At 41.2% G+C, this 12,500-nt stretch overlaps 4 protein-coding genes across 4 annotated transcripts in view; 2 read left to right on the top strand and 2 right to left on the bottom strand.

The window, feature by feature from the left end:
• Positions 1-9,403, bottom strand: part of LOC123511963 (endoglucanase A-like) — a 25,917-nt gene extending 16,514 nt beyond the window's left edge. Inside the window, 1 exon segment of the mRNA XM_045268072.1 lies at positions 9,264-9,403. The gene's annotated coding sequence lies outside the window, so the exon portion shown is untranslated.
• Positions 2,642-4,618, top strand: LOC123511921. The gene is made up of 2 exons (XM_045268009.1): positions 2,642-3,179; positions 3,783-4,618. Coding segments are annotated over exons 1-2 (690 nt in total). The 5' UTR covers positions 2,642-3,177; the 3' UTR covers positions 4,471-4,618.
• On the top strand, positions 4,688-9,973 carry LOC123511962 (probable glutamate receptor). Its single transcript, XM_045268071.1, has 13 exons — positions 4,688-4,706; positions 5,029-5,156; positions 5,294-5,410; positions 5,554-5,768; positions 6,350-6,478; positions 6,839-6,958; positions 7,063-7,153; positions 7,322-7,636; positions 7,899-8,129; positions 8,386-8,566; positions 8,696-8,795; positions 9,230-9,359; positions 9,779-9,973. Exons 1-13 carry the CDS (start codon positions 4,688-4,690, stop codon positions 9,875-9,877), a joined length of 1,875 nt encoding a protein of 624 aa, XP_045124006.1. The 3' UTR covers positions 9,878-9,973.
• A 1,267-nt stretch (positions 9,974-11,240) lies between these two features.
• LOC123511961 (ionotropic receptor 93a-like) overlaps positions 11,241-12,500 on the bottom strand; it is a 6,445-nt gene continuing 5,185 nt past the window's right edge. Inside the window, exons 11-12 of the mRNA XM_045268070.1 lie at positions 12,019-12,228; positions 11,241-11,258 (exon numbers count right to left, since the gene is read on the bottom strand). Coding sequence (XP_045124005.1) covers positions 11,241-11,258; positions 12,019-12,228 — 228 coding nt within the window. The remainder of the gene's footprint in view (positions 11,259-12,018; positions 12,229-12,500) is intronic.

Genomic DNA, 12,500 nt, shown 5'->3' with positions numbered 1-12,500 from the left:
ACCTTCCGTTACAAGACTGATAAACAGACAGACAGATAAACAGATAGATAGATAAATACATGATAGACAGGATAGATGGATAGATAGATAGATACATACATAGATGATAGATAGATAGATGGACAGATAGATAGATTGACTGATTGATTGATTGATTGGTAAAGATAAATATATAAGTAGAGAGAGAGAGAGAGAGAGAGAGAGAGAGAGAGAGAGAGAGAGAGAGAGAGAGAGAGAGAGAGAGAGAGAGAGAGAGAGAGAGAGAGAGAGAGAGATAGAAAGTACATGTAGAAAATGATTGAATGAGAAAGATAACGATAAATAGATTGACATGACAGACGTATACGAGTGAATAGCTAGAAAAATAGACAGACAAACAGGAAGACAAAGAAAGGGAATATTTTTTTTTTTTTTACTCATAACACATAAGAATAAAAGAAAATAAGAAAAGTCAGTGCCTATATACATTCCTATAACACCTACTGATATTCACTTGTCACCTGTCCATTAATGTATCTAGACTTCTAACCCCTTGAGTACCATGACGCGTTTCCATATTCATTCTGCTTACTATTTGATGATTTTAAACACCATTAGAAACTCATGTGGGGAATAAAAGTAGTGAAGACTGTGGCTATTAATCTTCTGACCTCCATAGACCCCTTCCTAGTGCAGATAAAATGGTCTAATCGTGCACATATCTCAAGGTAAAAATGTGCTTTAGTGTTAAAGGGGTTAAACGTTTCAATTCCCTCTTCAAACTTTCCTTGATGTTTACAACTGGTACACAATTTCTTAGCAAACCTTCCACACCAAGAGAATACAATACGAATATAAGGAAATAATCAAAGCTACAAAAAACTACGAGAATTACACGTGACAGACCCTATTGATAAAGATAGATACAGGTAGATAGATAGGTAAGCACCTGCAGCAGCAGCACTTGCAGCAACCCTTAACACTGTAGTCATCTGTAGTATCTTGAGGCGAGGTACAGCAGAGAACGATGTGTGGGCAGACAGCGGGTATTTAGGTGGTGGTTGACTAGCGAGACACATACAGCCTGGCTCGCGCATAACTTTAGATTAGCTTCAAAACTGCATCTGAGATATTGAATACATGCTTCGAACGCAACACACAAAGACTGCACCCGAAGCCATTAATCTCTTCAGTACCATGACGCGTTTCATATTTATTCTGGTTGTTATTTAGGCGATTTCATACAGCTTCAGAAACACATGGTGGAATTAGAATAGTAACGACTTTGGCCATTAATCTTTTGACCTTCATAGGCCCTTCCTAATGGAAATAAAATCGTCTTATCATACCCCAAAATCAAGGTAAAAATGCGTCTCAGTACTGAAGCTGTTAACTGTAAGTACGTATCTAAACATACAAATACTGCATCATCTTTGACTCGCTGGTCATGCCTAATCTCCACAAACTCTCCGATTGCTTAATAATTCGGCATGATTCGTTGGCCCACTTCAATAACCTTAGGACCAATATGGACTCACTGAGCAAATATTCAAATATACAAACAAATATACCTCGATCACTCCATACAAATATACCTCGATCACTCCATACAAATATACCTCGATCACCCCATACAAATATACCTCGATCACTCCATACAAATATACCTCGATCACTCCATACAAATATACCTCGATCACTCCATACAAATATACCTCGATCACTCCATACAAATATACCTCGATCACTCCATACAAATATACCTCGATCACTCCATACAAATATACCTCGATCGCTCCATACTCGAACACTCCTTTCGTTACCACTGGTGTCTTACAAAACCATATTCTAAACCAGCGTACTTGTTTGAGAAAGACCTGAAAACCCTCCCAAAAGTAAGTGGAAAGCGTCTATTGAATGGAGTTGTAGGTGACTGAGATATGGCACAGACTATAGGAGACAACATTAGACACAACAGAGGGAAACAACTGGAGATTTACACGTAGCAAACTCCTTACACTGGAAAAATAACAAAGGAGAGCAAGATGACAGTTAATGAAATGAATTTCCGAGCTACTTTGAGCACCAGCAAAAACACGATACAATACAGGAGAAAAAAATAAGACTAGATAAGATTAAAAAACACATAGTTAGGCATCAGTGGACAGTCTAACCATCAGTGACAGAAAGGAAGGAGTTATCAGCAGAGATAATATAAACTTTCATTCCGTCTGAAAAATCTGAGTTGTATATATTTAGAATGTGATCTTATGCATGGCCAGATTGTTTTCGGAAAGACTCTTCGGCTATTACATGAAATTATCTATATGTTCCTTCGCCTTATTGTATTTATACGCCTATCTTATTTGTTTATTAATTTATTATCTTTTCAATTTTCGTGATTACTGTACATCACTTGACAGATAATGGAACTTAGTATAATTCTGATGTTTCTTTAAATATGAGCGAGTTACGGAGGGAATCATTCCAGAATCCTTTGGATATAGTAGGACCACAACATATCATATTTTGTCATTGTACATTTCTAATTGAACTAGTCACTCATTAAAGCAACACATTTGAGTTTTCTATAACAGATTTAGTGAAAATGAATAACTTCAAAAACATTATTAATATATATATATTTTTCCGATCTTTAGTTATCGCAGTGCATGTTACTGTATTCATTTTTTCTTATCATGTGCCATTATTTTGCACGCAATGGAAACTTTCATTAGCCACAAACATAGATACATTGCATCAAAGGAATAGCCACCTGACTTCGGATCATAATGGGAAATTAGTATGAAAACTGGAGATAAACTTCTAGTTTTGAAAATAAAGATTGTATACTTCACATTTGCCTCCCGCTGGTGAGAAGTTCATGGTGAGTTAGCCTTTTCGTATTTTCTACTTGATTACTTTCCTGGACAAATCTATTGTCCAATTCCAAACCCTCGATAAACTTTTATATTGATTCTGTCCCTAAAACCAATCAAGGAGACACCTTTGTCCGCCAATAGAAAATCCCTCCACCTTCTTCACTACCCAATCAGAGACAGTAACTTATCCCTTCTGACGCTGACCAATCAGAAAATAAGACTCAAGGAAAATAAAAGTCTCTAACATTCTTCCTGAAGGACACTCGTCGCCTGCACATCTTTGGCGGTGCTCCCTTCCACCCTGTCCCGAGCTGAAATGTAAGGAATCTGTACTTTGTATTGTATCCTGTTAGGTATTTCGAACTATTTCCACCCAAGACACCCTGTTGTTCTAGTGTGCCAGTGGTGTGAGATTGTACCTGGGTAGTAACTTGGCTGCCGCTTTTGACTGCCAAATGTAAAAACTTTACCTTTAATATTGTATTGAACGTAGAGTGTACAATAGACGTGTCAAACGTAAACATTTAGAACTTAGATCTTGTGTGGTACGCCATATACTGCAAACACAACTATGTATTCACCAATATTCATTACTTACTGTCTCATCAAGTAAGATTATCTTCACGCAGCGCTGTTCGTACAAGTACTCGTACATAATATCATACATTTTTCCTATACCTTGGACTATTCAGTCACTAATAACCTGGCACTGAGATCAGCGTTCATTTAAACCCAGATAAACAACTTTTACCATGAGTGTAGCTCCGTATGTTATAATTATTCAAAACTTTAAGAATCCTAATGCTCGGCAATTGTTACATTTCAAAAGATATGTTATAAGAAAGATGACCAAGTAGACTGTGCGGAAGGGAAAGTATATTTTTCTAGTTTCCGCGGCTAAAACAGGCCTCCTCCCCACAGGCAGCGGGCAGAGTGGCGGCGGCGCGTGCGTCCCACCGGAGCCTGGGAGCGAGCTGGCTTCGTGTGGATGTGGGTGGGCGGCATGTCCCTCCGCGCTATTGCTCGTTGCACCGGCGCCAGCGTCACCACCGTCTACCGATGGATACGGCGGTGGCAACGGGAGGGACACGTTCTCACCAGGACACGGGGATGTAAACCCCGCACGTGGAATTCTCAGAGATCAATCGTCAGACACAATAGGGATGAGAAGGGACGTCAAGGAGTGAGCCTTTGTTCTCACGATTTTAACCAGTCTAGTTTCACAGATTCCTGCAAGTACGTGTTTCTGAAGACACAGGACAAAGTCGACATAGAGACGGCAGCGATGCCGGTGTCCAACCAAGCCCGGCCTGGTCCTCATTCTTCAGGTATCATGTGCCGCGACACGCTGCACGATGACTGGCCCAGCCTTAGCGACCTCGCCTCCCCGCTGTCCCTCACCCCAATGCAGGGAACATTTTACTCTCCTCCCCCGGGAACCACACATGAGCCCGTCTCTGTGAGGAACCATCACAGACTTGCCTTGGCTTCCTTCATGGACTATTTGCAGCTCCGCGAGGGTGCGAGTAAACAACTGCCGCTAATGAGTGACTACGAGCACAAGAAGCGATGCATTGAAGAGTCCATGTACCTATCAAAGGCTGCGTAATGCAGTAAAATAAAATGTCTTTTTAGTATACGTATTTAAATAACGTTAGTGTGAAAACTTAACCGAATCCGTAAGGAAAATTAACAATGTAATTACAATATATTAATGATGCGATCTTGCGATGTTTAAATAAAGTCACGTGAATAAACAACTTTTTACTATCCGAGTATGTTAAAACTGCTATTGTGCTACTTACTAACAACTCACAAACGTAAACATGCTTTTGATGATCTCAGGTATGCAAATACTTCATCCCTTAATTAATATCTACATTTATATAACCTATATTAAAGGTTATGGTTCTTTTCCAGGCTGGCCATAGCGCAGTGGTTGACGGCCTCGCTACTGTGCTTGACTGCTGGCGCTCCTGCCCTGAGTTATGAAAGCATTCATCACAACAGCCTCAATGGTTTATATCTTCGTTGTAGTAATCATTGAAGGACAGTGTACTACCTTCGTCATTAAGAATTATCAATATACATGGGTGATACATTGCTTAGTTTTTAATGCTTCCAGTTTTTCCTTGAGTGCAACTTTTTATGCATTTCATGTTCCCAGAGGACAGCCAAGAAGAGGCCCTGATGTTCGCTAAGGCGGCGAAATCAGTCTTGGAAACACACCACGACCTGCGATGTTCTACCATATTTTTCTCAGAAGCGTCCGGTGCTCTGAAATCTTTCCTGGACGTGAGTGGTGCTAGGCTGTCAGCTTGCGTCGTCAATAACTTAAAATCATAACAAATAGCACATGAGAAAATCAATTCACCCCAAAAAATTGGCGGAAAATGTCAGTTTTCCATTTCATGTAAGATTAACTTTTCAAGGGTTTTGTGAGTTTACGCGTGCCTTACGGGATGAGTGTGTTCGAGGTGGAGATGGAGGGCCAGGATATTAATAAGACACATGCACATCTCACCAAAGCGATGACTGGAGCCCGCCAGGTTAGCAAGTTACTAAAACTCCATTCTCCCTGACTCAATCCTGTAATTTTATTTTGCCCAGCAAGTGAATAGAAACTGTATTTCATGTAGCATATTAGTATGAATCGTATGTAACAAGCCACTGATGTAGCCTCCATCTGCAGATCAGGAGGAAGTACTGGTGCATCACGATGGTTGTGCTGAGCGACGACGTAGCCTTCCTCGCCGCCTTGGCCGAGAGGTCCCTGGTTATGACATCGTCTAGGTTAATTGCTCTCACTCGTCTTCCAGCACAAACTTTCCTGGAGAACGAAAAGTTACGCACGACTTTCTCCACTATGAATGCAGTTATTGGAATTTTTTACGAGAAGAGCAAAAGGTAAAGCAACAAAATAGCGACCATTAGTTAGGCTGCGCTCTGTTGCCGCTATGTTAGGCCACGATGTCTTGGCGTGCTTACTTCATGGCTCGTAACTCCTAACTGATCATTTTAAGTGACATACAGGAAATAAATGTCGCTGGTGAAGCCAGGGGCTAAGGAGTCTATGACAACCCGAGCGCTGCTCGAAAAAAAGAAGTTATTAAAATTCATATAACGCTGCAAACTATATGGTGTTTAATTAAATATACAGGAGACGGTGGCGTAGTGCATAAGGTGGTGAGCGTGGGATCGGGCAGACGTCCATGAGTAGGTTCAAATCCCTACCACGTGCCGCCTTGAAACTCTCGTTCGTAGAGTGGTTTAAAGTTACCTACATGTCACCATGATACCGAGGTTCTAGGTGGAGGTGTAATTGCCTTACGCCAAAGGTGCGCTTGGCTGGTGATATGAGCCCTAATATGGGTACAGGATGTGTACAGAACATTTTCTAATTAGAGTAACTTGTACTTCCGCCTCAAATAATGTATTTGTAGAAATTCTTGTTAGTTACAGCCTATATAATGATAATTTTTCAACAGATTCACCATGTACTACCTAGAACCGTACAGCAACACCGAGGACGAGGTGACCCGCGCCGCACACTGGTCACTGAAGGAAGGCCTAGTCCAAGCCTCACGTCTCCCTCTTTTCTACGATAAATTCATCAGGTCAGTTTGCTGCTCCACCTGCTGTCAGAGGCACACTTGAATCACTCATAAGATATACTTGACGACAAAGCAGCAAAGATTAAGTCTTAGTTATTTGGGAAGTCAATAAGGATGAGATGGTTTTCCCGTCCGTATTCAGAAACGCTTTGCTGTCTCATCATGACTGTTTTCCAAGGCCACAGAGGTGATTAGCGGGGTTTTCAAGAGTGTTTCTACAGTTTATAGTGTAAAAATCTTGTTACTTTACCTCTTGAACCATAAAACCCCTTAAAAAACTTGTGTAAATTTGAATAAACCCCTTTGAAATAATGGAGGTGAAGCACAGAAATGTTTGAGAAAACGAGCCTACGTTCTCCACAGATTCAAGCGACGGCCCACTCTGAAAATTGCCACCGAGGCTTTCCACTCCCGCCAAACACAAAAGGACGGAAGGAACACTGACCACACGGCCGACTACTTTGCGCAGGGGATTAATTTCAAGTATGTTCAAACGGCTCATTTGTAGTACTTTGACAACAATAACAATGACAACCACTACTATATGTCAGTTTGGTAATTGCAAATGGTATTCCCTTCCCCGCAAGTTATCGTTATGAGCACATCCCCGACGGAACTTTTGGCTCCAAGCAAGACGACGGCTCCTGGTCAGGCATGATCGGAGCTGTGCTGAGGAAGGCGAGTACTGATGTTCTTCTCTCAGAAATTAGTTCAAAAATAGTTCAAGCAATTATGATTACTTGAAAGTGTATTGCCAGTTTCTCTTCAAACAAGACATAGGCTTTACATATTCTCTCTCTCTCTCTCTCTCTCTCTCTCTCTCTCTCTCTCTCTCTCTCTCCCCAGGAGGCTGATTTCGCCAACGGACCGTTCAGCCTGTCACCGAGCCGCGTCGAGATTGTGGACTTCACCTCCCCGATCAGCATCCAATACTCCGTCATCCTGGGGGGCCGCGGGCTCCCTCAGGTGGACCCTTGGGCATTTCTGTTCCCCTTAGGTCCTTTCGTATGTGCGGCAATCCTTGCGGCCCTTGTGGTGGTTCCTTTGATCATGGTGTTGTTGTTTACGTGCGCCTCCTTCTCTTTCCCTAACCCTGCTCGGTTCACGTGGCCTGCCAACTTGTTTGAAATGATCCGAGTGTTACTGTTACAAGGTGAGTGTGTTTGATGTTTTGGTCCTGATAGGTTACATTGCAAATAACTGACCATTCCATCCCTAAAACCCACTCACCCCCAAAAAAAATGTGATACTGAATACTTTTAAGTCCTAAAAATATATGGCTGTCACGTACCTCAAACAAGATCTAGAAGGACCATTCATTGTCATAATTAATCTCTTGAAATATTAAGCCAACTTCCCTTCCTTTTTATCTTAGAAAACTGACAGAGAAGCATAGTGTTCCATTATACAGATACAATTATAGCTCCTGACAGATAACAAAATTCCTGGTGGGGCGTGGTGGTGGCGGAGGCTGGCGATGGGCGGCTGGATGCTAACGGCTCTTGTGCTGATCAAAAGTTATGCTGGAAACCTCATGTCGGTGCTGACGGTGAGGTACGTGCAGCAGCCGTACCAGAGCCTCAGTGACGTGGTGCGCGATCCTTCCGTTTCCATGATCTGGCAAACCAACACAAGCAACGTGCAATTCATAAGGGTAGGCATGATCAGAGTTGTTTTGAGCATCATTCTCTACCACTTTGTAGCTAAAATATTGACTCGACTATGTTATTATCGGGTCCGTCTCTGGCATTATTCTTAGTAGTATTTCTGTTCACTATCTTCCTTCATCAGCCAGAGAAAAGCGGAACTGGTGTTATTTTTACATTATTTTCATATTTCCATATTTCGTTGCCCTTGGCCAGCTGTCCCTCCTACATAAAAAAAGAAAAAAATTACTTCCCTCCCCTCAGTCTGCGGAAACTGGGATCTACCGCGAGCTGGCTGAAGCTGAAAAAAATGGACGCACAAAATTTCAGCCAATTATGAACTTTTTCTGGAGCCTCGACAAGCTGGTGAGGCGGAGGGACCATGTGCTCATAGACGTGGAAATTATGATTATGTTGATGATTGGTCACGACTTCACTTTCACTGGTGGGTGATGCAATCTTTCTCGGATTATGATTATGCTGAAGTACAGACGCAGCCCAGGTTTTGTGTCCTATATATTTGTTTTTCACTAAATGTACAGGTTCTACTATCAACACGTAGAAATCTCCGCAGGTCGATGTGACTTTTACAAATCGAAGGAAAAGTTCTTACCAGTGATGCTGTCAGTGATCGGACAGAAAAACAGTCCCTTGGTTCCGTCATTGAGCAGAAGGCAAGTGAAGTGAACAAAATGCAAGCCACTTACACGAACAGTTTTTTCATCAACATTGTATGCCAAGGCTGTGATAGGATGTGATGGAGATGACACTTGGAATCCATTTTAAAACTAAAAAAACACTTTAACATTACTTCCCAGCCTATGTGTTGTATATCTTGTAACACTATGTTCTTGACACGACATATTATGACTAAGCTTTGATATCACATTGTTGCAATAACGATAATGTGAGGATAAGAATAAAGCCCGGTGATAAGCAATAGTTTACAACACTACCAAAAAATGCAACTGCACCACAAACTTTATTATTATTATTATTGTTATTATTATTATTACTATTATTATTATTATTATTATTATTATTATTATTATTATTATTATTATTATCCTTTTCATTATCATTATTATTATTATTATTTACTTTCAAGAATATATTCTATAACGGAGGCTGGACTGTACTACCATTGGGTCAAGACGATGGTGCCGAACTACACCTCCTGCGCCAGCTCGCCCACGAAGATCACCGTCAGCACCACACTCTCCGTCGACAACCTCTGGGTAGGTACGCGACTCACGCCACCGTTTGCCTCCTTCAGGCAGGCAGGTGTTTTTCACGTGGAGCGGTACAAGAGTTGTAAAGAGAGGAGTTCAATGTTTAATCAGCTGCACTGATTACAAAGGATAACAATCAGCAGCAAACACTCGTGTTTGATTGCACTGCTCTAAGCTTGACAGTAGTAAAGTAGTAAAGTAGTAAAGTAAAATTATAATTATATAAAATTATATATAATTATATACAATTCATACCCTAACAGGTTGTCTGATCACACTAAAGAGAGTATTTAAAGAATATTCTGTTTTATTGTATTGCATTTCAATACTAAATTGTAATACAACAAGAATATGTAAACAAACTAATCATAGACAAGTTCTCTCTCTCTCTCTCTCTCTCTCTCTCTCTCTCTCTCTCTTTCCAGGGCATGTTTGTGGTGCTTGTGGGCGGCTACGTGGTGGGCCTCCTGGTCCTCCTGGCTGAAGTAGTCGCTGGCTGCTTCTTCCTGAGCGCCGCAGCCTGAGCCTTGTAGCGTGAGCCTCGCAGCCTTGCCGTCCAGATGATTTTATATATGATAACTTCAGCAGTAATGCGCTGACGCTAACAATAATTATTCACGTAATAAACAGTGTAATTAAACCAGTGGGAAAACACAGTTTACTAATTTTATTCGTTCATATCTTTGCAAAATCTACATTTCAGTTATATAATAAAATGTAAAAAGATTGCACTATGAACTCGAAATTGAAGAAACAAGACTTTACTGTTTTGCTGTAGTACTCTGAAGTTTGTCTCAGGCATTGGGCAAAATATGATAAAAATATAGATACATAGATCACATTTTTCAGTTACACTATATTATTATAAACTGAATATTCACAATTCATATGGCAGTCGAATTGTGGGATTATGCATGTGGCAATACGCATTGTGGCGCATCTGAAGGGACACGAGTGACGTACAGCACGAGGTAGGCGTGCCGCTATAAGCACCATAAAAAAAAAAGAAAAAAACTTGACTATACGGCTTATTTTTCCTTGTCATTTGGCCACTACTATAGGTCTGTAGAGAATTAGGAACTTGTATAGTAATAACAATCCTTGATCCTTACACACATCCCAGTCCGTCTCAGACACTAACCAACTGTTTCCAAGAGCCATGTCTCCCAAAAGTTATATTGAGCTCCGTTAATTTTTCCGCCGCGAACACCGACATAGCGCTAACAAGGCCCAGCAGCAACACCAGCAGCGAGCGGCAGCGGTCCCAGCATGTGCACCAAACTCACAGTGCTCGCCAGCCCACCAGCATCTCCGAAACTTTTGCTCTCCTCTTTTTCTGGGCGTGTTTGTCTTTGTTTCCTGCGAGTTTCTTTCTTGATTGCGTCCAGAATGTCTTCTTTCCATTTCTCGTACAGTCCTGCCTGCTGGGACTGTTCAGTTACTATTTATTTATTTGCATCGTCACGTTACAAGTATTAATGTAGCATGGAGGCAAGTTTTGTCACCTGTGTGTTCAGATCTCTCTCTCTCTCTCTCTCTCTCTCTCTCTCTCTCTCTCTCTCTCTCTCTCTCTCTCTCTCTCTCTCTCTCTCTCTCTCTCTCTCTCTCTCTCTCTCTCTCTAATTATTTGTGTTGCAGCCTCTCAGGTAAATCATCTCCGTACGTAAACTATAACTGAAGAATTTACTTCAACATTCTAAGAGCAGTGACGTGGCAAAAGAGCAGAGAGAGAGAGAGAGAGAGAGAGAGAGAGAGAGAGAGAGAGAGAGAGAGAGAGAGAGAGAGAGACAATAAATACAAATATACATGAAGGATAAAAGGTAAATTATCATTAAAACTACCAAAACAACACGTATCGTTAGTGCAAAGATGGAGTGTATCGAATCGCTAGCTTTTACAAGGCAACTTCAAACAGAACCAGAAGGCACACAGAGAGTCAGTGAGCCAGCACTCCGCTAATGTCATTTAATAAGATACAAGAGTTGAACTTGATACGTAAGCTTCAGGAAATGTAAAAAGCTTCTTGCAGACACAAACTTTAAACTCTGCTTGTTTTTCTTCTGTCCCTTTCTAAGACAGATTACTTTAACACTATCAAACAATAGCACAATTAGATTAGTCTTGGTATTTAACCTCTTCACTACCATGCCGTGTTTACATATTCATTCTGTTTACTATCTGGTGACTTTATACAGCTTCAAAAACTTCTGTTGGGATTAAAATAGTAAAGACTCTGGCCATTAATCTTTTGACCTCCATAACGCAAATAAAATGGTCTAATCGTACTCAAGAATCATGGTAAAAGAGTGTCTCGATATTGAAGGGGCTAATCTTTTCCTCAATACTTTATGGGGAGCATTAAGTAAACCGGTCTTTTGTTTTTACCTCAGTTTCATTATTCTTGACCTTCTTAACACGACAGTGAAATTTTCTGACAATATTGAACCGTTGACAGACATGATAAATACTATTCGGTACTTTTAGTGTTTTGACAATCATCAGTCATCACCTTCAAAGACCATACACCTGCAGCGGCAGAGTGAAAGGGACGGCCACAGTAGTTGTCCGGATTGAAATGACACCAACGTTGAAGTCAGTCACTCAAACGTTCTGAACTGCTTATCTATAAATGACATGTGAGGAAAAGACCAGAAAAGGGAAGCACTTCCACAGTGAACACAAAACCAGCTCCAGTGAGGCCCAGCAGCAGCAGCAGCAGCGGGCCCTGCATATGCACCAAGTTAAGGGCGTTCACGAAGCCGCCAGTGTCATCGGGGCTTCCTTCTGCCTCTTCTTCAAGTGTTTTCTGCTTCTTGCGAGTCTCCTTCTTCACTGCTTCCAGGAAGTCAGATCGCCACTTTTCATACAGTCCTGCCTGAAAAATTCAAGTTTATTCTTAATTTACGGTTTCAAAAACTGATTGACTCTCTCTCTCTCTCTCTCTCTCTCTCTCTCTCTCTCTCTCTCTCTCTCTCTCTCTCTCTCTCTCTCTCTCTCTCTCTCTCTCTCTCTCTCTCTCTCTCTCTCTCTCTCTCTCTCTCTCATGTAAGGGTACATATATATACGCATGATTTAAATAGGGATTATAACATATAGGCAATTTGGGGTTTTGCAACCTCTCTTGTGTTATTAGGTTTTCTATATAAA

The sequence above is a fragment of the Portunus trituberculatus genome, chromosome 32, assembly GCF_017591435.1.
Source record: "Portunus trituberculatus isolate SZX2019 chromosome 32, ASM1759143v1, whole genome shotgun sequence".
NCBI classification, from domain to species: Eukaryota; Metazoa; Arthropoda; class Malacostraca; order Decapoda; family Portunidae; genus Portunus; species Portunus trituberculatus.
The sequence above is the reverse complement of the archived record's forward strand: the minus strand, read 5'-3'. Positions and strand labels throughout refer to the sequence as shown.